This window comes from Haematobia irritans, chromosome 2 (genome assembly GCF_050003625.1).
Source record: "Haematobia irritans isolate KBUSLIRL chromosome 2, ASM5000362v1, whole genome shotgun sequence".
NCBI classification, from domain to species: Eukaryota; Metazoa; Arthropoda; class Insecta; order Diptera; family Muscidae; genus Haematobia; species Haematobia irritans.
The window spans coordinates 101,260,909-101,287,103 of record NC_134398.1 but is presented as its reverse complement, the minus strand read 5'-3'; the positions used below and the strand labels follow the sequence as shown (position 1 = coordinate 101,287,103).

At 33.9% G+C, this 26,195-nt stretch overlaps 1 protein-coding gene across 3 annotated transcripts in view; it reads left to right on the top strand.

Annotated features, from left to right (window-relative positions):
* Nucleotides 1-23,930, top strand: part of LOC142225892 (uncharacterized) — a 28,279-nt gene extending 4,349 nt beyond the window's left edge. The window contains exons 1-3 of one of the 3 annotated variants that reach the window (XM_075295751.1): nt 21,540-21,626; nt 21,790-22,015; nt 22,072-23,930. In XM_075295751.1, the coding sequence (XP_075151866.1) occupies nt 22,760-23,269 (510 nt within the window). In that variant the 5' untranslated portion in view covers nt 21,540-21,626; nt 21,790-22,015; nt 22,072-22,759 and the 3' untranslated portion in view covers nt 23,270-23,930. Of the gene's footprint in view, nt 1-11,682; nt 12,085-21,539; nt 21,627-21,789; nt 22,016-22,071 lie in introns of those variants that run through there. The other 2 variants (XM_075295752.1, XR_012719494.1) reach the window with 2 other exon arrangements.
* Nucleotides 23,931-26,195: the final 2,265 nt, after the last annotated feature.

Genomic DNA, 26,195 nt, shown 5'->3' with positions numbered 1-26,195 from the left:
GTAATTATGGTTCCAAAGCCCGGTAAAGATCTGAATGAAGTCAGTTCATATAGACCAATTTCTCTCTTACCAATGATTGGAAAACTTTTTGAGAAGATTGTATGCAAGCGTCTCAACGAATACATTGAAAAAAGAAATATCATACCAAGCCATCAATTTGGTTTTCGAAAGGGACATTCTACAGTCGAGCAACTCCATAGGATAACTTTTGATATTGAAGAAACCTTCGAAAAAAAGGAAGTATGTTCAGCAGTATTTTTGGATATATCCCAGGCTTTTGATGGAGTAGGGCATGCCTTGCTAAAACAAAAACTAAAAACAATTCTACCGAAAAGTTACTGTAACTTATTAGATTCGTATCAAATGATAGATGTTTTCGGGTCAAGCACGGAAATGACTATTCGGAAATCTTTCCAGTTCACTCTGGAGTCCCACAAGGCAGTATATTGGGCCCAGTTTTATACTTGTTATATACATATGACCTTCCATCACATTCACAATATACGATAGGGACATTCGCCGACGATACGGTCTTAATAGCTAGAGGAAATTGCAATGAAGCGTCAACATTGAAACTACAAAACGTCCTGGTGGAAGTAGATGCATGGACGAACAAATGAGGACTTAACTTAAACAGTTCGAAATCTGTTCACGTTGATTTCACGCAAAGACAAATACAATATAAACCCATTTTCATAAAAGGCCAACAAGTACCTGTAGCTGACTCTGCAAAATACCTTGGAATGACACTAGATAGCAAATTAAACTGGAAACCCCATGTATCATATAAAACGAAAGCCCTTGAATTAAAATATCGGGAGTTGAAATGGCTGATAGGTAGAAAGTCATCATTATCCATCGAAAACAAACTTACGATATACCAACAAGTCCTAAAGCCAATATGGGCGTATGGTATCCAGCTCTGGGGATGCGCTAAAGAAAGTATTATTCAAGGTATTCAAATACTCCAAAACAAAATCTTGAGAGATATTGTAAATGCCCCTTGGTATATAAGGAACAGTGATCTACATAGGGATCTGAAAATCAACACTGTAAGAGAAGAAATTCAGCAAGCAGCAGACAACTATGAAACACGTCTGCACCATCACATAAATCCGGAAATTCCTAAACTTTTAGAAGCCAATGTAACCCGAAGACTAAGTCGGTATAAGCCTCTAGATCTGAAGAGCAGATTTGCCCAGCGAATTGTACATTGAATCACAAGCTGCATCACATTCATAGTTAAACATATATTTAAAAAAACTACTAGTTAGTCTTATATACTAAGGACTAGTCGTAGTATTATACTTAAGCAGTTGTGGTATGTTTAAGAAATAAAAAAAAAATCTTCTGTAAAATTTTTTTTAACTTTTCTTTAATTTGCTTTCCGTTTCTTCTTTGTTTGAAATATCATAATTTATATACGACTACAAAGACAAAAAAAAACAAATTAATTTGGCCATCTTACACTCAAAAAAAAAGTGAACTCTCTATTTCACTAAAGCCATATTAACTTTATATTAGTTCATAGAATCATTATGTTTGGAAAAAGTTTATTTTAGTCAAATAATTTTTTGCGTATGTTAGTTAAATGAACTAAAAAACGGGAAAAAGTTATACACAGATAAAGCATAAAGATTTCCTAATTTCGTATTTCTTACAAAATAGTTTATTATTTCTTTAAATTTGTAAATTTTACCAAAAATGTGTCCATCGTGAACTTCTTGCAATTTTGAACTCCAAGATTTCTCTTGAAGGCCGGTATGCACCTCTAGCGAAATTTTCGGTAGCAAAAAATTATTTAAGTCTACAACAAAAAAAAACAGGGCTGTGTACACACATTTTAAACCAGCTAATCGCTTTTAAAAATTGTTAATATATGTTCCAAATATTCCTCAAATAAATTGTTTATTATTTACAGACCTTTTAAAACTTTTACGCACACAATGATTGTAATCAATTAAATGTTTGCTGCCAAAATATGCTTTTGACAACCCTGTTATTTATTTTATTTTATTTTATTTTATTTATGCGAATTTCCTATACAACAAGATATAAATCTTATAATTATAGCATAGGAATATATATTGATTAAGTTATATGGTTCAGCAAAATTAGGTATATAATATGTAAAACTAATACAATTTATATAATCACAAACAAATTAAACGTAACAGTAAAATTCTAAGTATTTAAAAAGTAGTTATATATTTTTGTTTTGAATTGATAGGTGTTGCTGATGGTTTGTAGTGTTGATGGTAGGGCATTCCAGAGACGCACAGCGTGAATAAAGAACTGCCACTCTGATGTTAAACTTTGGTGTCGAAAAGGTACCAGCTTCTTCCCTCTGTTTGACCTACAGAAAATCAATCTTTCGTATAGGTAATCTGGTTCATTGTGATGTATAATCTTGTGCAAACAACACAAGGCTTTACTTTTTAAAAGAGTTTCGAAGGATACACCATATATTTTAGTTTTGAAAGTAGATATGTGATCATATTTCCTCAAGCCATAGACATACCTTGTTATGTTATTAAATAGAAGATTGAGTTTTTGCTTGCTGTTTGCGTCAGTGTTTGAAAAAAGCTCGCATCCATACAGTATGGTAGGCATTATATAAGACTTCACAATCAAGGTTCGAGTTTTTTGTGGTGTATAATATTGTGTATTCCAAAGAACGCGCAGTTTGTTGTAAGCTGATCCAATTATATTTCCAATATGAGTGGACCATGTAAGTGACGAATTGAAACATATACCGAGGTTTTTGGCATTTTCAACAATTTCGATTCTTTCGTTGTTTAGAATTATGTCAACATTCAAACTGATTTTCAGTGATTTTTTCTTTATTAAAATGCACTTTGACTTCGATGGATTTAAGCTTAAGCCATTTGCGCATGCCCATTTATGGACTCTTTGCAAATCCAAATTTATGTTTCTAACAGTTTCCTGTAACTTGTTTATATCGCCTGCTAAGTACATTTGAGCATCATCGGCATACAGATGTATTTTGCAAAATTGTAATTGATTTGGCAAATCATTTGCATACAAGGTGAATAGAAGGGGTCCCAGTATGGACCCTTGAGGTACACCCCGAGTAACTAAAAGTGGATCTGATCGGGTATTCTTTACAAAAGCTGATTGATATCTGTTGGACAAATAAGATTGGACTAGTTTAATTGCCGATTTCGAGAAGCGAAACATGTACTTAAGTTTTGTTATCAAAATGTCATGATCTACAGTATCGAACGCCTTTGAATGATCTAGTAAAACCAGAATATTAATTTTATTATTTTCAATCTCAGAACGAATATCTTCGCTGACATTTAATAGCGCTGTAGTACAGCTACGTTGAGCTCGAAATCCGGATTGTCCTGATGTCAGTAATTTGTGTTTATTTATAAAAGAACTTATCTGGCGATGCAGTAATTTTTCGAAAACCTTTGATAAGAAAGATAGAATTGCTATAGGTCGTAGTTCTCCATTGGGTTTTGGTATAGGAATTATTTTTGAATGTTTCCAGCTATTGGGGTAACTACTGTTTTTAATGATGCAATTAAAGAAATAAACAATGAAAGGTAATACAACAGGTAAAATAATTTTTAAGAACCTTGGATGCATGTTGTCATACCCAACAGAGTTTGATGTTATCTTGGAACAGGTTGCGAGAAAGTCCAACTCTGTAATTTGGATAAATTCAAGTTTATTAAAAGAATCCATATTCTGGTCATAAAGGAAATTGTAATGGCTTGGGATGGATTGTATCATGGGTATATTGACAAAATTACTGTTAATTTCATTTACATCCACGTTCCCTTGAATTGTGTTTTCTGACCTCCCAATACCAATTTCTCGTATTGTACGCCAAGTTTTTTTTGCACTGACTGCATTGTAGAAACGATTCTGATAATAAGCAGTCTTTGCTTTCTTTATTTCTTCATTCACTTTTTTTCGTTTACTACGAAAATGTTCTTTCATGTCATCCAGTTTAAAACGTTTCCATCGTTGATAAGCAAGATCTCGATCTATAATCAACTGTTTTATACGATCTGAAAACCACGGGCTATTGCAGTTTTTAATAGTTTTGGTTTTTAGCTTCACAGTACTTTCATATAGTTTCTCAATATTATTCTCTAGGAAAAATGCTTGATCATCTACTGAGGCCATAGTATATATATAATCCCATTCAATCTTGAAAATCTCATTCTCCAATTTTTCGTAGTTTATGTTTTTGAAATCCCGATATGTATATTGTGATTTAGGTGAGTTCACTTGAACGTTGTAGGTGATAAAAATCAGGTCGTGTTTCGAAAAACAAGGAGCAGAAAGTTGATCGTATAAAAGAATTTTGGTTTGATCGTTTACAAAGAATAAATCCAGTAACGTGCTTGATGTAGATGTAAAGTGTGTGGGTAACTGATAATTTGTTGGTGAAAGGCCAATAGAGTTCATGTTGTCAACAAGACTCATGTCGTACAGTATATTAGCATTAAAATCACCAACTAATATAATATCGTTATACGAAAGAGCAGCGGATTCCAATTTGTTCATGAAAGTGTCGGTTTTTATCATAGAATTTGGTCTATAAACTGTTCCCATAAATATATTGCATTCTTTTGTGCTGATATCCAAGAAAATGTGTTCAATCTGATCAGTTTCACCAGTGCATGAAATTACTTTTGCGTTAATGCCGTCTTTTACGTAAATTGCTACACCACCTCCGTGTGATTTCCTATCAGCTCTATATAGTTTATATCCTTTTACAGATACAAAAGCATTAGTTATAGAAGTATTAAACCAGGTCTCAGATAAACATATGACATCAACCTGCGAATGTTCAAAGGTCCATCTAAATTCGTCAATTTTGTTCTTTAGACTTTGTGCGTTTATGTGGCAAACATGAAGGCCAATACGTTGTTTTACAAGGACTTTAACCATATCTGCTAATGCGCCTCTGTAAACATTATTGTTATTTAATGACATATTTTAAATAGTTTCTGTTAAATAATAAGCCATCAGCAACACTCAAAAAATTTCTAAATATTGATTTACAATAAGAATGTTCTTCAGAACTATTAGTATTATTGATATGTTTATGAAGTTTGTAGAAATAGTAGTACATAAAAGGTATTGTATAATTATTTATATTGGACATAATGATAACTTCGAATATAAATATGATTTTAGTTTTGTTCTGTTGGATTGCGAAAAAGTTTTGTTAGTTTATCGATAGAATTAAGTTGTATTGGGTCATCGTTCTCTGTGCATTTTACATATACGACACCTCTCATAGTGTATACAGAGTGCAGACGTTTCTCGTTTTTGTATCTTCTCGCTTCTCTAAACACTTTGAAATTATGCTGAGATAATTGTTCATTTATGTAGAATGGATTACCAGAATTAAACCCAAGCATGTTTAAGCGGAGTAAATCTTTAGTTTTGCGGCGGTGTGCAGTAATATTTTTGAGAAAGAAATTTCTTTCATACGGAGTTATACATTTGACAATTATTGTTGGAGCAGTTTCATTATTCTTGGCTTGTATTCTGTAGATCGTTTTAATTTCCGGTGGACGTATTTGTATACAGTTGCAAAGATTTCCAATTAGATCAAATAAGTTTTCATTATCATAGAAAGGTACTCCGTTTATTCTAAGATCACACGCCACTAAGGAGTTTTCTTGCTGTAATAACTTATTTTTCAAGTCAATAATTTCAGTTTTTAGTGTATTGACATCACTGACAACTTTCTCTACTTCATCTACTCTTTTATTCAAAGAGAGAAAGTCTGACTTTAACTCTGTCACTTGTTGCAGAATTCTCCTTTCACTATCTCTTATCATTGCAGTTACGTTTTCAAATTGTTTCGTTAGTTTCTGTTCCATTAGTTGCAATAATTTTGGTGACGAACCGTAATCAGAGAGTTTGGGAGTATCAAGATGTTTTGTTGTATTTGTGAGACCGGGAATGCGTTTGATTGATGGTGTAGACGGCATGATTATTGAGTTTGATTCCTTCGTCTATTATTTGAAAGTAGAGTTTGTTTTAATTTTGTGTTTAAATACTATTGTTAATGATGTTGAACGATCAACGCTTCATCATAGACACAAACTACCGAAAAATATTTTTCTGGCAACACGATGTGGTAAGATATATATTCGTAAAATAAAGTTTACTTTTAGGATGATTGTGGTAATATTAGAGGTGCGTACCAGCTTACGAAATTGAACGCTACCGAAAATTTCGTTAGCATAAATAGCAATGCATTTCTTATGGGAATGAAATTTTTCGCTAGAGGTGCATACCGGCCTTAAAACTACAAAATTTTCTTTAACTACTGAAAAAAATTAGTTATGTTTAATAAATTTTTTTGAATTTGTCGGAAAATATTTACTTATTTTTGCCATATCGGAGTGATGCCAGCGCTTGTAATACCGTTTAGTTAAAATTTTCTAAAAAAGTTCCAAATTTTTTAAAATTAAACGAAAGTTATCTTTCCTGGTGGGTTCACTGTTTTTTCAGTGTACATCTCATCGTGTTACAGAATATATAAAATAAATTACAAAAATATATTGTAAGACTTCATGTTTATAAATATTTTAATAATTATTTAGGATGGTGGCTAATTAATTTAAATTAATTAAAAAACAAAATAAGAATACGACAACAATATTCGAATTTTATATTAACAAGTACAAATGATTTTCAATGTAACTTTCTATATTAACTAAAACAGAACGACTTTAATGTTTGTGTATTTATTTTCATTTTTATTACAACTATAATAAAAACCATTAAATAAAAAATAATTTTTCGAATTACAACAATGTATATTAATTAAATTTAACCCTCAATTGTTGTTGGTAAATTTAAATATGATCATCATCTCAATACCTTGATTTTATACTTGAGCATATCATCATAATTTTTATGGAATTTTTAATTTGTTCCTAGACCAACGAAGCGTTACAAATAGTTCGTTGGAATCATAATTATTGTTGAGATATTGTCCTCAAGTTGGAGAACTTGCTTGTTTTAGTGCAAAAATCATATTTTTTAAGGATTATTGTTCCTTAGTAATATATTTGTTTTTACCAGTGTGATTTGATTTGAACTCTTTAACTGCTTTGTACAAGATTGGTATGAAACACTGTTTTCTAAATAAATTCACAGCCTTTCCATTATATTTCACAAATAATATAAATAACTTATTGAGAATAACTCTTAAAAAGGTGTTTTCCCTCAGGACCAATTGCGTCATTTTCTTATGTCGTAATACTATTAGCAAATAATTAGTCCTGGTTTGGATTATTTAATCACATGTCAATTATTTTATTTGGTGGAAGAAGCTTAAATAAAATCGAAATTTAGGATATGGTCATATTTAACAAATATTTGACAGATATCAAAAGTCGTTGCCATAATCATTCCAACAAACAAATTTAGCTCGCATTGAATATAAAAAATGAAAATGGAGTGTTCCCAAAATACCATTCAATAACTTACTCTCGTCAATGTGACATTACCCTAGGCTTCAATACAGTGCCTTTAAGTAAGACGATTTTTAATTACACCCAAAGAAATTTGTTAGTAGGGACAGCAGAAAAGTCTGCTAAAACAGCAGAAAGTCTGATGAAAAAGGGACAGCAGCCACTGTTTGCTGAAATAGCAATTATTTTCTGCTGTTTTTTAAGCTCGATTACACTAAAACATATTTTATTTTGGCTGAAACAAATAAAAATGTTAACTTGAGAACTATCCGAACATAATTAAAATAATATTTTATGAATATCTATGTGTTTGACCAAAAATGTGAATATTCATCGAATTGAGGCATAACAGCAAACAAAATGTTTGCTGATCGTATTTAGGAGCTTCTATGTATATTACAGTGTAAAAAATATACCAAAAACTACTTTTGTTTCTTAAATAGGCTTTGGGGAAATTTGTATAACCTAAAAATTTTATAAATTGTTGTTCATTAGGCCCTGAAGTACAAAAATATAACAGCAGACATCGACTGCGCTTTTTAGCAGACTTTTTTCTATGAGTGTAAATATAGTTCAATTTAAATATCTAAATCAAAATATCTTAATCTAAATCAATTTTCTGTGATCCTCTCCATTCCAAAGACTACAGGTCAAAAATCTGTAGTGTTGTTGTCATAGTTGAAATTCGGAACACATCCCAAAACTGCTCATGATTCGCTTGAACGGTTAACAGCAGCGAGGTTGTTAGTCTTCGTAAATTAGCTACACCGCCTGAAAATAAACAAGACATTTTTTGTTATTAATATTCAAATTAATAAAAAATTCGATTCTTGTACCATCTTTCAAGAGAATCGGATACAAGAGCTTCATTGCAGAAATAAATGCTGGCACATATTTCATCAAATCATATCAAATCATATATAAATATTGTCGTTCCATCCAAGATATTAAGAAGCATTGGATTATTTGCGAAATGTTTGTTCTTTTTTTAACGTTAGATTTGACAACAACGCCTTTTTAAAACAGACCCAATAAACACAAACGTTTGAAAAATGCTAAATTTCAACAATTTTTCAAACATTTTTTCAAAGGATTAGGGTAATATTCAAGTTGAGAAATTGTTGAGAAAATCGCGTTCTCAACAAAAAACAGACATTACCCTCAACAGTGAAATTCAACACATTAGCAATAATATCTCAAGTGTTATCCTCAAATTGAAATGCATCGCTACTCAATAATTTGTCAAACAATTTTCGATGCGTCAAATTCAAAATTAACATCGTTGCAAATACTTTTCAACCTAAATTTGTATGAATGATATCCCCACTTCAAATTGAAAGTCAAAGCCAAAATTCTATGAATTTTATATAATTTATTCATTTTTATCAAAATAAAATATATAATAATACACTACACTACATAATACACTACAATATCAATTGTTAAATAATAATCTTATTAAACATATCAACAAATAGGAACAAAAAAAACAAACAACAAAACTTTAAATATCTTAAACATTATTAGTAAACACTTTTGCATTGATAATTCGATTTCCTTCCTTTTGGTGTCATAAAACAGCATTAAAATTTATTAACATGGGGGCAATTTGAAATTAGGAACGTACTGGACCGCGTGTTAGAATTGATTTCCAGCAGAAGGAATTCACAAAATATCCATTTTAAACTGATAATAGCATATGAATTAAACTGACGATGTGATGCACATTTTCATCCAGAAGTTGTTGATTTCAACAATTTGTTGTTTTTAACCATTTTAATTGGTTGCACTTGTAATGTTTCTGGAAAATTTTTCATGTCGATAAGCCACTCATTTTTCATTGGTCAGCTTCTTAATGTTTGCAAGAATGTAGCATCCAAAGATTTTAGTTTTCTGCAAAGAGATTTAAATTTAGTGACTTCTCTAAAGTGTTGATTTAATTTTTCATATTGACGTACCAATTATTATAAACTATTTGAAGCAGTTCCAGTTAATTGTCCACCATTTTTTCATCGGTCAGCGTTTTAATGTTTTCAAGAACGTAGAATCCATAATTTTAGTTTTCTGCAAAGAGATATACATTTAGTGACATCCTTAAAGTTTTATTTCATTTATTATTTTCACTTACCTATTTTTATAAACTGTTTGGTTATTTGTCTAAAATTTTCCATTTTTTTTTTATTTCTTGCAATTGACCACGAACTTCGTTGCACAAATAAGTATTGAAAACCACATGGTTTTTTCGTTGCATTTTAGGGTAGTGTTTTGTCAAAGTTTTCTCATATTATCTTCAACACCTTTTCAAAGATTTCGTCAACATTTTGGCAAATTGGAAGTAATTCGCAAACAATTTGAAGATGTATTGGAGATGAGCTATTTCAAGTCAAGTTGAATTTATGTTGAAAATTATATTACCCTCAAACTGAAAAGTTGTTGCATTTGAAAAACACTCATCTTGTGTTTATTGGGGAGAAACAAAAATATTGCTAGGCTTTGAACCAGTCTACATGCAAACAAATATACATATAACATATATATAAACATACATACATACATATATAGTTATCACATCACATTTTTCAATTATTGGTAGGTGAGCAATCGTCTTTAGAATTCTCTTTTTTTGTTTGAAAATATTGCAGAATTCAATACTATCACGTATTGCATCAAGTCATTGATTTGTACAAATAATATATGTAATTCGGCAACATCGCCTAGTACAGCCAACATTTAAAAACTATTCCATTTTGTGGTTCGATTTTGCCATTTAAAGGCATTGGATAATCCAAATTGAAACGTATATGTTGCCAAGTTTCAAAGTTTTCTTGAAAATAAATTGATCGGAAATGTGTGGTTGACATATGTATGCAAATGTACAGTAATCCCTCGATTTACGTTGTCCCGGTTTACGTTGTTTCGATTTACGTCGTCAAGTTTTTTGTTCCATCCAACATCGATTTGCCATTCGATTTACGTCCTCGATTTTTTTGCCAGCTTTATCAGAGACTCCTTCCATTAGTGAAATAAGTACCAACGATGATGATATTGCAACATTTATTACTGAAATTCTTACCGAAATTCGTCAAACTCTGATTGACATTGTATATATACGCAATTGTCGAAGTGACGATGTTTTTTATATGTATACAACGTAACGGGTTTTCATTTGTTTATGAACTTAAGTTTTAAACCCTGATATTTTGGAATAATGAATTGTTTTTTATGTTTGCTTTATGGATATATATTTAATTATTTATTTTTTATGGATAAAAGACTGAATTACTTTTATTCTTCAAGTTGTTTATTATGTACACCCATATACATACATAATTAAATGGACTTAGGAGTAAGTATGAGCAAGTTTTAATTCGTTTTACGTCGTAAATCGAGGGATTACTGTACATGTTTAACTATTTTTATTAGGCGATGTTGCCGAATTTTACATTTTTGTGGAAATCAAAGGGCATACTGTAAAATTAAATCCTAGACAATCATTTCACAAATACATACAAATATAATTCGACGACGTCGGTTGAAAGAGTTAAACACAATTGCATATGCCACATTTGCTTTATTTTCAAGCAAATTTTGGAACTTTACAACATGTGCAGAATATATGTATTTTAATTTACAAAACCGGGCAACAAAATGGAACACACAATGAAATTAAATTCCTCCGTCAACGTCCAAAACTATTGATGTTTGTTTTTTGTAAGGCGATGTTGCCGAATTACATATATTATTTCTACAAATCAATGACTTGATGCAATACGTGATAGTATTGAATTCTGCAATATTTTCAAACAAAAAAAGAGAATTCTAAAGACGATTGCTCACCTACCAATAATTGAAAAATGTGATATGATGTATGTATGTATGTTTATATATATGTTATATGTATATTTGTTTGTATGTAGACTGGTTCAAAGCCTAGCAATATTTTTGTTTCTCTGTTTTAAAAAGGCGTTGTTGTCAAATCTAACGTTAAAAAAGAACAAACATTTCGCAAATAATCCAATGCTTCTTAATATCTTGGATGGAACGACAATAGCACTATTTGATATGATTTGATGAAATATGTGCTAGCATTTATTTCTGCAATGAAGCTCTTGTATCCGATTCTCTTGAAAGATGGTACAAGAAGCGAATTTTTATTAATTTGAATATTAATAACAAAAAATGTCTTGTTTATTTTCAGGCAGTGTAGCTAATTTACGAAGACTAACAACCTCGCTGCTGTTAACCGTTCAAGCGAATCATGAGCAGTTTTGGAATGTATGTCATGTATGTATGAGCTGTCATGATGCGGAGAAAAGGAATCAATTAAACACCTCTTGTGTGAGTGTCCTGCATTTTGTGTAAAGCGCAAGCATCTTTTAGGAGCATATAGCTTCAGATTACTGCCGAATCTGGAAAACGTTAACTTAAGCAGTCTGTTAATGTTTTTGGAACAATCTGTTTGGTTCAACAAAAGAAAATAATAATGAAGTTTCAGTGGTTAAAACTATGGAATAGGTACTTTTAGTTAAATGTGGTATCACAATGGTCGATTTTTCTAAAATAAATACAAAAATAATAAAAAATGGCAGCACGTAGAAAATATCTCTTCAATCACGGTCAAGTAATACAATTTTCTAATAACTTTAAATTTGCAAAAGATGACATCAATATTTCCAAGCTCACTGTTTCATTCGAAGAAATAATGATAGGTGAGGATGAGGCTTTAACGAACGAATTTGGTGGAACAGCTACCCCAAAATATGAAGAGGCAAGTTTAGCTTACAGAAAATGTAAAACTAAAATGATCGAAATGCGAAAAAGAAAATCACAGTTAAAAGCAGATGAGTCTCTCAGAAAGGAGATATCCAACCTGGGTTTTCTTCTCTTAAGCTCACATCTTCCGATACCCACCCATTCGAAGGGGGCTATTCGAAATAGCCTGCGTTTCGGGATATTTTTACAGCGCAAAAGCTTTACCACTTGCGAAGCAAAACGATGGGGGAGGCTTTTTGTTTATTTATTTTGTTAAGTATATTCATATTTATAATACTACAATAAACAATAATTTTTTTATATTCAAAGACCCAATTATGAATAACTCTAGTATATCTTATATCTATATTAAAATTATTTTAAATATACGTAATTACATTTTTCATTTCCTTTTGGAATAATTATAATAGATGCTTGTAATAAAAATTGTTAAAAACATTACATTACATAATTTAGGGTTGTATAAAATCTAGAGGTCGGTAAGTAAAACAACAGAGGAGCAGTTTACTGCGACTGAAGCCACCAATATTTGTTATAATTTAAAGTATTTGAAATTTGTCTATCTACATCCGAGATACTGACATCAAACCGAATGTTACTTAAATCTCACCTACTGATGTCGATGGATTTGTTGGTAGCCCATCTATATAGGTGGTAAAAGATGGGCAAACCATTCATGTCCTGAATATGTCTATTCTTGTCGAGGAATATAAAAGACTCTGGTGGAACAAACCCATTCAAAATTTAAGATCTTATGTAGTTCTCGTCTGTGTGAAATGGGGCCATAGGTTAGGTTAGGTTATGTGGCAGCCCGATGTATCAGGCTCACTTAAACTATTCAGTCCATTGTGATACCACAGTGGTGAACTTCTCTCTTATCACTGAGTGCTGCCCGATTCCATGTTAAGCTCAATGACAAGGGACCTCCTTTTTATAGCCGAGTCCGAACGGCGTTCCACATTCCAGTGAAACCACTTAGAGAAGCTTTGAAACCCTCAGAAATGTCACCAGCATTACTGAGGTGGGATAATCCACCGCTGAAAAACTTTTTGGTGTACGGTCGTAGCAGGAATCGAACCCACGACCTTGTGTATGCAAGGCGGGCAACCATTGCACCACGGTGGCTCCCAAATGGGGCCATAATCAAGTTCAAATCGAAACTCATACAGCATCTCGCAATGTGATTTCTTATCAGTTTTATTATTAAGTTGTCAATTCTATTGATATTTTCTGACTGGTACAATGTTCGATTGGAATAAAACTTTACGAAGTCGCTTTGTGGTGTTCGGAAAAGCGATGTACATGCTCTTAAACACTTCCGTTCGAATAATCGAATCCTTTCCATGTATGACGGCGAAATGTTAAACCATATGGGGCAACCATATGTTAATATTGGTCTCACAAATGACTGATACATAATTATTTTAACATTTTTTGTGACGTGTTTAGAGAAAAACAATTTACTGTGTGCAAAAAACGCTCTTCTGGCCTTATCAATTGAATCGTCAACATGTTGGTTGTAGTATAAGAATTTGTCTAGCTCTACACCTAGGTATTTAACACATTCAGAATTTTGAATATCCATATCTTCTAATTCTAATCTAACTCGAAATTTCCTCCAATTTTTCCTTATATTGGCATTGCATTTGTTAACTGATGAGCTAAATAGAATTGCCTTACATTTACCAGTATTTATTTTCATATGCCAGTTTTTAGCGTAAGTTTCGATAACATTAAAAGATGTTTGTAGATCGTTGTTTGTGGACTCAATAGTGTCCCCGGGTTGATAGATGACTATATCATCTGCGAATGCTATAATATTATCTAGGCTTGCTATAAGGGCGAAAATGTAGAGATTGAAAAGAATGGGTGCATTCACGGTGCCTTGTTGCAATCCATTAAACATTTTGAATTCACGACAGAATAGGTTCCTAAAATTAACAACGAACGTTTTGTTAGAACTCATCTCGAAAATCAGAATGACAAGATGTAGTGGAAATTGGTATGTAATCAAGTTGTAAACCATCCCATGCAACCATATGGTATCAAAAGCTTTCTCCATATATATTAGGCATGCCCCCGTACAAAATTTCCTGTTCCAATTCCAATTTATATCAGATACCAAAATATTAATCGCATTGATAGTCGAATGTATGTGTTTAAAACCAAATTGACGCTCACTTATCAGATTTTTCTCCCACATTTAGTATTCAAGACATTGTTTATGCACATTTCAAATACTTTGCTGATATTAGGCAATAAACTAATCGGTCTAAAATTCTTCGGATTCGCTGTGTCTTTGTCCATTTTGGGTATGACGATAACCTTGGCCTTTTTCCATGTCGTATGATAATGAGTTGTTAATAATATTATTGACAATTGTGCTGTAGTCTTGTTTCGTTCACAGGCAGGTAACAAAAAGTGAACCCGTCCGCTCTATTGTAAGAGCATTGGCCCTTTTGCATTCTGTGAAAGTTGTAATTGTTGAGTTGTTACACTCATATGTATTTTTGGAGTATAAAAATTCGTTGAAAGTATTTATAACCCATACTTGTGAAGAGTTCATCTCGTCTATAACCTTGAATGGATTGAAAGTAAGTACCGATAGTTTTCGCTATATCCTTCCCATTACGAATAACGTAATTCTGATCATTGTCGAGTTGTAGTACACTGTGATCAACGTTTGCCTTTTGAATTATGTCCCTTCTATTCACAGGAATTCTAAGCTCAGATATATCTACCTCATCTATTCTCCTAAAGTTCCTCCTGTTGGTAAACATATCAGCCGATTGTTTGGTAAACATATCAGCCGATTGTTTAGAATTTATTGCTGATAATTTTTTTTCAAAACTCCTGTTCATAGCTATTAAGAGGTTGTCTTTGATTAGTTTCCTAATTCTTTTAAGAGTTGCTTTTATTACCACCAGTTCAGGTTCCGGAACGGGATTTTCTAATCGATTGTTTCTCTGTATAATCGTTAATAATCGACTTTTCTTTTTATGTAATTTTTCGATTATTCTATTCGAAATAGGGTATCTATTACTCCTGAATGTTGGGACGATTTCTTCAATAGAATTTATTATAATGGAATTAGTTAGTTCTAAGCAGTGGTCTATTTCGCTGTTGGCTAGATTATAGTAGTTCGGTACAATAAGCTTGTCGTCAGTTCTGCTAGTAACGCTTTTTTGAAATTTATTCCAGTTGGTGGATTTGTAATTGTATCTAGCCTCTGGTATGACCTTAAAGAGATCGAAGAGTTGGTTATTGCTCATGGATGCCGTTGTAATAAGAGCGTCATGATCGCTATCATATGGAAGTGTCCTTATACAGTTAAGTGTGTCATTCTCAGGATTGATTCTAATTCTACTATCGATAATAAATAGATCCAAAAATGATTCTGTTTTGGGATATGATGCAGTAGAAGAAGCATATAGTTTACATCTAAAAGCCATTTCATTCCCGGACAACCAGTTTTTCAGTGCATTTCCTTTAGGATTATTATCCGTGTTTCCCCATTCAGTTCTTTTGCTGTTTAGGTCTCCCCCTAGTATAAAAAAATTATCTAAATTTTGAATGTTAAGATCAACAAATAATTGAGTAAGATCGGATTGAAAACCTGAATTATTATTACCCGTGGGGTAATAAGCTGAAATCATAAATAATGTTTTGTTGTTGCCTATTGGTATGGAGATTATAGATGTGTCCAGGAATTGGGAATCTTGAAGAGAATGTCTTACAATTTCTTTATGTGAGATATAATTTTTAATTAATATTGCTGTACCTCCCCCTCTGGAGTTAGGTCAGTCATTTCTAATGATATTATAATCTGTGATACATAGTTTGTGTCTTTTATTTAATTTAGTTTCACTTAATAGTACTATATCAGGTTTATGTAATTCGATGAATTTATTTAGATTGTATCGTTTACTTATAGATATTATGGAATTTACATTGATTTGAATAATCTTAAGGTTTCTAGACATTACTACATTAGGTTGATTGGTCATATTACACACCAAGCATAGAAAAAATAGTTTCAATTTTTGCGGACTGCATTTGCAGTTGCTGTTGCATATTAATTAGTTGATTTGACAAATTTGTCATCATCTTTTTCATTTCTACTAGAAAATTGTTATTTGGATTATTTGTTAGTAATGGAGACTCATTTACATTATTCCTTAGAACATTGGAAAAGCTTATATTTGGATTGGTGTAGTTTCGGTATAAATGACTATTGTTTTTTTTTTCTTTTATTGTTTCCTTTTTGGACCTCAATTTTTCTTGAAGTTTTTTTGTAAACTTGGCAACCCTTGTATGATGCAGGATGTCCATATGATTTACATAAAACGCAATAAAGATTCTCTTTGGGAACATCTTTAACTTCGCATTTCCCTCTCTCGTGGCTGACGTTGCTCTTGACGCATTTGGGTGGGAGAAAACAGTTGGACGAACTGTGGAAGAATCCCTGACAATTTCTGCATTGGGTTATCACTGGTCGATTCAACGGCTCGCAGCTAACAACTCGATGATCAATACTTTTTATTGATTTAAGATTGCTGGGATTGCTGTCGGGACTAATCTGCACTATGAATATTGGAAGCTTATACCCTTCTGTAACAGACTTCTTAGTAGTGAATTGGTCAACTTTAACAAACTTCAAATCCTCAGATTCGTAGGTCAATAGTTCATTATGAATGGTATTTGGATCAGTGTCGTATTCTAAACCTTTAAGAATAAATGTTTTGTATTTAAGACTTTTTGGTGTGAAAGTTACAAATTTCGAATTAGTTTTTTCTAAGTAAACTTTTACTCTAATGTGGTCATTAAGAGAATTTAGGTATAAGGCTCGTTTATTGCGAAATTGTTTTATTTGAAAATTGTTAATTTTTAAACCATTTTTAATAAAGTTTATTAATTCCTTTGAGTCTATGTCATACATGTTTATTGGGGGTATTCTTTTTATTTTTGTTGTTATCATTAATTGCTAATGGGTTGACAAGTGGCTGAGAGATTGTATTATGAACAGTTGTTGTATTGTTTTGATCTTTTCTTGTTGTTGTATTGACTATTTGATTTTGCTCTTTAAATTGGCTCACGTGTTGTGTGAAACTTTGAAGTATTTCTGCATCGCAGTCGCGAGAGAGCAAAGTAGTTGTTTTTCGTCACTTTGGGCACCTACTCCCTTCTTATTTTGTCTTTTTCTTTGATGGGGGGTTTTTAGATCACCACATGGTGTAATGTTTATATTGTTTGTTGGCATGAGAGCATGTTGCTCTGCGGCTATTGGTACACCACGTGGTGTAATGTTTACATTGTTGTTATTGTTTTTTGAAATGGGAGCACATTGCTCGGTCATTTCAATATTATAATTTCAATGATTACTTTTATATTTTTATTTGTTGAGACACTTTTCAGATTGATAGATATGAGACTCACTGCTAGTGAGCTTTTATTTGGTATATGAAGACCGAATACCACAATATATATAAATCCGTTCTTATTGCGATGCCTGATGTCTACGACACGTCTATCACTCATCACTGTTACGAACGAATTCCACGAGGGGGAGGCCTACCAAATCGTTAAAAAGTTTGATCTGGTAGTTGAAAATTTTCAGCTGGCATGGGATGCGCTACTAACGCGCTATGAAAATCCAAGATTTTTAATTCATCAAAAGATGAAACAACTTTTCGGTTTACCATCACTTCAATTAGAGACTCCAAAATCTATTCGCCAGATACAAAGTGGTATCAATGACAGTTTTCCAATTTTTAAATCCTACAAAATCAATACGGATAATTGGAACCCCATATTGGTCCACCTCTGTTCCACAAAACTTCCAGAGGATACTTTACGTGCCTGGGAAGATTCTCTCTGCAATCCTAAAGAGTTGCCAACTTTGTTGCAAATGAGTTCTTTTCTGTCCAAACAAATTGAAATAATAGAAACAATCTCCGATTTTCGAAAATCCAACTCGAGAGAAAATCATGGACAACAGCAAAAATCTCAATCTTTCGTATCCATCATAGAATCGGATAAACAAAAATACTTATATAAGAAATGTAATCGTAATCATCCATTGCGCAATTGCAATTATTTTAAATCACTTTCGGTCAACGATCGTCTCAAATATGTATATTCAAACAAATACTGCTCGAACTGTCTTTCTTTAAATCAAATTGCACGAGTGACAGATCATGCTCAAAATGTAATAAGAAGCATCATACCATGCTTCATCTTGACAACAACCAGCTTCCTCTTCAGCGCCTTCAGAAATACCCAGCACCAGTTCTCAGTCAACTAATGTTCAAGCACATTTCACTCAAAATGGCGGGACAACTATTTTACCTACGGCTCTTATTGACATTGACCATGCAGGAGAATTGTTTACGTTACGTGTTCTTCTAGATGCAGGGTCGGAGAGAACGTTTATATCAAGACGAGTTCAACAAACATTAAACCTCCCTATAGTAACGAGTAACTTTCAAATTTCTGGGCTCGGTGGGACGGTTGTTGTAACTCAAAATCATTATGCTGCGTTAATATAAAATCAAAGATATCGAATTTTACACATTTTTTGCCGTCAAATCAAGCTGGAATTGAAAATCTCCCTGATCTAAATGATTTTAAGTTAGCAGACACAAATTTCTTTAAGCCGGGACCTATTGACATGATAATCGGAAGTGATTACTATTAATTTAAATGGTGTTCGATCTATTATCGAGAGCGGCCTTGAAGCTCGAGAATCTTATTTTGGGTGGTATTTGTCCGGTCCTTTACCACCCGCGGATGTTCATACTTTTTCAACCCTTGTATCAAGTTCAGATGATTTTCTTCTACATGAACAAATACGAAAATTTTGGGAGATCGAAGAAGCTAAAAGATCGAATCCTATATCAGACGAGGATAAATTTTGTCAAGACTTTTTTCGGCAGATAACCTTTCGCCGAACTGATGGCCGTTTTGTCATACATCTTCCTTTTAAGGCAGAGTTTCCAGAGCAAGTTCATTTAGGACATTCTAGAAATATGGCACTTGCCCAATTCCATCGCATGGAAAAAAACGTTAGAGAAAATTCCTGATCTCAAAATTTCTTACCAGAAAATTCTTCAAGAAGACATGGATAACATGGAGCCATGCTATAGTTTCGAAATTTACGCTGAAAAAACATTTCTATTTTTTCTACCTCACCACAAATCAACCAAATTGCGAGTTGTATTTAAAGGCTCAAAAAAGACAGACAGTGGGTTCTCCTTGAATGATGTGTTATATGCTGGACCAATTTTGCAAGCAGATTTAATGCAAATTGTACTCAGTTGGCGATACTATAAATATGTCTTAACAGGTGATATACAGATTAAAACATTAGGCATCCGCTAGAATGCAATACATGATATTTTTTACTATGTTGTCGAACCTATTAGTCCCATATCAGGAGCAACAAAGCGACAAGTTCTCTCTATAATTGCTCGACTTTTCGACCCACTTGTTTGGTTGGGACCAATTGTTATTACAGCAAAACTTCTCATGCAGAAGTTGTGGGAAGATAAGATAGATTGGGATGAAGGCATACCACCCCATTTATTAATGGAATGAAAATCGTTTATCGAAAGTTTGCCGAATATCGCCGAAATAAAAATCCCCCGATACGTGAATTTTTCTCCAGGAGCTCCGATCCAAATACACGGATTTTGCGACGCGTCGTCGTCCACGAGAATAACAGTAGAAACATGTAAAAACGGAGGACAATCCTGCCGATTTGGGCACACGAGTGTGTTCTTCTCAAGATTTGGTAAATAATTCACTGTGGTGGCATGGGCCATCCTGGCTGCAACAACCGATTGAAGTTTGGCCAAGAACATTCGATCCTACGGATCTTGAAATAAAGAAGGTGTCAACATTTCATCTTGAACTGCAAGAGGACATAACTTCGCGATTTTCATCTTTAAACAGGGCACTACGTGTCGTTTGTTATATGTTTCGATTTGTTAAGTTATGTCGCAAGAAAATTCAACAAAGAATCGTTTAATTATTTTAGCTCAACGCATTCACTATCCTAGAGAATATGAAAATATTCAAGATAAAAAGCAAATCAACAATAAAATACATATTTTGACTCTAAATCCGTTTTTAGACAAGGAAAGTCTACTTAGAGTTGGTGGAAGACTTCAAAATGCTGGCTTGAGCTACTCCGAACGACATCCCGTCATAATACCAGAAAGAGCCATACGAATCGTCCGTCCGATCTTGCTGTGGCACGGCCATATTCCGATTTTGGCGGCGTCGGAGTTCTGCCCCTGCAGAATGTCGTTACTCTGGCGCCCAGCCTCGTAGTCCGCGTGTCCCCCCATGGTGTATCCGTTCCGGTCCGTGCAGTAATCGACAACTGCGCGCGACAAAGCCAAATCTGTCGCTCTATGGTTGAGAACTTAGGGCTCCCGGTTACAAATATTGAGGGGGTCCAATTTTGCCGGTTGACAGTTTCGTCCGCTTATGATCCAGAACAGCGATTGACGTTTACTGGTCGTGTGCACGATCTAGGTCGTGTGTTGACTCCCGTCGAAGCCGTGCCAGAACGGATCAAGGAATCTTTTTTGGGATTACCTTTGGCAGATCCACAATTTTACAGAGTGGGACGGGTTGCGATCGTTTTTGGTCCTGAGGTATATGGGCGAATTATAACACATAGGGTGTATACGTCGCCCGGTCTCCCGGTGGCTCATTATACAATTTTCAATTGGGTTCTGTCCGGGTTGTGTAACTGTTAGGGTAAATACGCGAGAGCCCCCCTTTTGGGTTCTAACGGCCCCCTTTTGGCCATCGTTTTATTGTATCTCTATTCACGAGAGCCCCTTTTTTGGGGTCCTACCGGGTCCCCTTTTGACCCATCGCTACCTTGTCGCGAGAGCCCCCCTTTTGGGTTCTACCAGGTCCCCTTCTGACCTTACGAACTTATTTTTATTAGTTTTTTTTTTGTAATCTAGTCTTAAGTTGAATTTGAAAAGATAAATGAATGAATAAATTGGATTTATGGTAAATGAACTGAAAGAAACTCACTTTGCACTGCACTTAGCCTCATTTTGTATTTTAAGTTTAGTTTTAGTTACAACATACCTTGATGTTGCAAGGCGGCCGGCAATGTTTAAGTTAAAATAAAGATTAATTGGGTTTAATAGTGTTCGTTAGAATTTGTATACTACTTTTTGGTACATCCCTGCCAGAGTAGAAATGTCATAATTCCAATATTATTTTATCTTGTCAAAAGCCCCCGCCTTCCGCCATCTTGGTTGAGAGCATCTCTCACTTTACTTGTTATCGATAAGCCAATTGGTGCGGTTGCAAATTTATCCATATCGTTGGAAATTATAGGTAATATTGTTTACCATTTTGTATTTATTTAAAAACCTCAATAAAACCTCCTGCTTTTATTATATATTGAAAATACTAAACTATCGTGTTTTTATTTTTCTTTATATTTTCCATATTTTTCGCAATCGGCGAACAAATCTCATTTCGCCATGCTCTTTGTAAGATATACTGTTGTTGATGGCAACCCGAAAGATGACAGCAATACCGTTGGCAATGCGAGTGGGTTCGATGGGGTTCAAACCGCAACAACTGAACAATAATTTTATGGCAGTTCCTTATATACATTATATATGTTTATTTGTAATAGTAAATTTTTGCGTCCCCTTTTTTCATATAAAGAAGGCCCTTCGGGCCTTGATTTGGCCCTTTCTGCTGGACACAAAAAACATGTAAGGATAGTCATAATTTTTCAATTTCATTGTATTTTATTTAATTATTTTTTTAGCAAATAAACACTATACATCTTTTGTACATCCAACCTTTGAACAATTCGAGTCTCATTGGAAATTGTATTACTGCCAAGATTGGAATGCTTTAGGTGGTTTATTTTCATGTCAAGACGCAGAGAGGACATTTTTATGTGATGTTTATTAGAAGTTCTAATTGACTACACAGTCTCACATAAGTTTACATACCCTTGAGGTTTTTACCTTATAACTAAACATGTTTCTTGTTGTTGTTTATAATCCAGACTAAAAACATCTTCTTGAAAATGGACAAATACTTTGTTTTTCAAATTAATTTACAAAATCTAAAGCATATATATGCATATTTTATTATATTTTAATAATTAAAGAAAATACAATTTCTTAAACCGTATGTAAACTTGTGTAAGACTGTGTATATATTGGATGTTTCAAGAAACCAATTAACTTCAAGCCTACTGACGAATTTAATTTGTTATGGATGCTGCCAAATTTATCGATGCCTAACTGCCATAACAACAGTCGCTGTTATATTTGCCGTTTTTAATTTGTTGACAAGTGATTCTGTGTTTTTTTTATAGTGGAGAAATTTGTCATATTCCTAGCAAAGAATCACTGCCGTCTAATTATTGATGCCGTCTGTGTTACATTTATTTATGCCGTCAAATTATTTATGTTAAAATTTTTATAACTGCCTTTGATAATTTCATGTCAGAAAAGCCCGAACCTTCGCAGCAGAGAAGCAAACGATCAACACAAGGTAAAACCCCAGCCCGCTTGGACGCATACCTCATCGACATGAGCCTACAACATTCGCCCACATCAAAAACATCTATACAAATTGGAGAAAAAGTATGTACGCCAACCAATAAACTGCAAGAAAAACCAACAAATCAACCGTCTACGTCATCTGCCAGTAGTGACCGCATAGAAGCCGAAAAGCAGAATTTAACACCAGTTCAACACTCAAAGACAACAACAATGGACGTAGAGGGTGAGTTGCAAAAGCAAATGGTAACAATGCAGAAACAAATGATGCAAATGCAGAAGTTGCTGCAAGATCAGTTTAAAGTGCAGCAGACAGAGATTCAAAAACTGCGAAAAGATTTGGATGAAAAAGTAATCTCGCAGCATACAACACCGTCCGTCCAACAATCTCATGGTCAGCAGACTTCGCAGCAACAATTCTCATTTGAAAATTCTCAAATGAGAATTTAAAACATCTAGTTCCATCAAAAAAAATTTCGACACTGGCCTATTTCTGGTAACTCTGATCCCAGGAAAGGACATTTCTCATATTTCCAACATCAGAGGCATTCTAAATCAAATTATTAAATGGGAAGTCCCCAAGAAAAAAGAAACGGACATTCAATGCCGCAGATGCCAAAGGTGGGGTCATATCTCGAAGAATTGCAATTCCCCTTACAGGTGCGTCAAATGTAATCTCGACCATGAACCAGGTGAGTGTCTCCGTACCAGAGAGGATCAGACAGACCCTTTCTGTAATAATTGTGGTGAAGCTGGTCACCCAGCCAATTGGAGAGGTTGTCCTACATACAAAAAGTATGTGGCCAGAAAAGGCAGCTGTCAGAAACAACGTAAACCGTGCCATAACTTCGTCACTAGTATCTCCTGGACGAACTTTTTCTAATCTTTTTCAACAACAATCCACTAAAATGCACCCCATCCAATATGCACCAAAAAGCATCATAGATCAATTCATGGAACTAGCAAGTTACTTTATGGATCCTGAAGAACTTACGCTGGAACAGGAAATAAACTTATTCTTAAAAAACTACAAAAGTATGTCAAAGTCTGACGCAAAAACTGAGTTTAAGCGTCTATTTAATAAAATTAAACATATTAATAATGATCCATAGATACATTAAATTAATAACATTCAACGTAAGGTCTCTTAATGACACTAGTCGACAGTTAGACCTGGCAAGCTTGTTGCTCCATAACAAGATAGACATCGGATTCATCCAGGAGTGTCACCTGCGAAGAAATAGAAAAATTAGAATCAATGGATACAATATAATAACCGATAACTCACCTGTTGGCACAGCTGTTGTTATCAAAAATTGCATTAATTTCAGTAGAGTATATCTCAACAACATTGGAATGAATACTAGCCTTGTTCAAATTGATTACATAACATCTGGAATACGCAAGCGATATCTCTTTGGCTCCGTTTATATCCCATGTAACCATCCCTCACAAACATTAGAATCTGACCTTGAAAAACTTTTGCAATTTTGCAAAACTTTTGATGCCTTCGTCCTAGGGGGTGACTTAAACTCAAAAAATACATCTTGGGGTGACTCTAACGAGAACTCAAACGGCAGGACACTTCATTCTTGGCTTGGTAATAATGTGCTCGATATTATACGCATTTGTGATACATCTCCATCTTATCCAAATGGCAGCTCATTTCTTGATCATTTCCTTGTCAGCACACAGCTCATAGACATCATAAACCAAAACTACAAAATTCAAACTCTCCCAACATTTTCTGATCATTTCCCGATCAAAATGGATTTGCAGCTTCATCAGGCCGGACCGCTTATGAGATCACCTAGAATTGTTACTTCATACGCTGCCACAAACTGGGACAATTTTCGTCACGATATTGATGACGCCATCTGCAGGCTAACTCCTATAACAAATAATAACCTCCAAAATCATGAAATTGATGAATTATAATACCCATAATACCCATTCACAGCAAATTGAAGTTAAGGATGGAAAATTTCCCCTCTCCGAAAGGACAAAAAAACTCTTTAGATTGAAGTACTCCTGGCAGAAAGACCTTAAAAAAATGTTTCATCGTGCTGGAAACAGGACATCCAGTGAGTATAAAATTTTGCCCAAACAAATTCAATTACTGAAAATAATAATAAAAGAGTCAGTAGCTATTGAACAAGCTAACAAATTCAAAAATACACTGGGAAAAATAAACCCTGGTCCTTCCGCCTTCAAACAAATTTACCAAGTAATTGAGAAAAATAAACACCCCTTCTGCAATAAGATAACGCACAATGATTGCACCATTACCAACGCCATTGATATAGCTGATCACTTCAAAAATTTTTATTCCGAAGTTTTCCGGGAAACAATTCCGCAACACCCGGTTCCTGACCTTGTTTCTAGAGTGACTTCATGCATCGAGCCCATTTCACGCCATATATACTCGTTCAATGAAAGCTTTACAGCACTTTCTAATACGGATTCGCAAAATTTTACAACCTCTGAAAAGATTAAAAACATTATCCAATTCATAAACAACAAAAAATCATCTGGCATGGATGGAATTTCAAATTACATTCTTAAAAAATTTCCCGAATCGACAGCAAACCTGTTGGCGGTCATTTTCAACAACTGCATAAATAATTGCTATTTCCCTAATGACTGGAAAAAAGCTAAAATACTACCGATAAAGAAAAAACCAGATAGTATCAACCTCTGCGATTTCCGTCCAATATCGTTATTGTCTAACGTGGGGAAAAATTTTTGAAAATGTCATAAAAGAAAAACTGGAAAACAATTTCATTGTAGAACCCATCTCTGATTTCCAATTTGGTTTCAAAAAGACGCACGGAACGCAACACGCTCTTATCAAGTTTCACAACGACATTGTCGCTAACTTGCGAAACAAAACTTGCACCGTAGCAATATCCTTGGATATTGAAAAGGCATTCGACTCAGCATGTCATAAAGGCATCCTGTATAAACTGGTAGAACTGGGAACACCACCTCATCTGGTCAAATTAATTGAGAGTTTTTTAACAGATCGCCAATTTTCAGTATTCATCGAAAATGAATCATCCGCAATGGGTTCTATCAATAGTGGAGTCCCCAGGGCAGTGTCCTAGCACCCTATCTATTCAACATTTTCCTCAATGACTTCCCTCATATCACAGCTGACTCTCAGGCTATCCTTTACGCTGACGATTGCTTGATATACGCGCATAGTCTGTCGCCGATTGATGCCTTACATAAAGCTGAGTCACATCTTAGCCTCATAAATGAATTCTACCAAACATGGGGCATCAAAATAAACGCAGCCAAATCACAAGCTATCTGCATCAGGAATGCTTCAGGAAAATGTCATAGATCAGTCGTCCCGCAAAGTAAAATACTG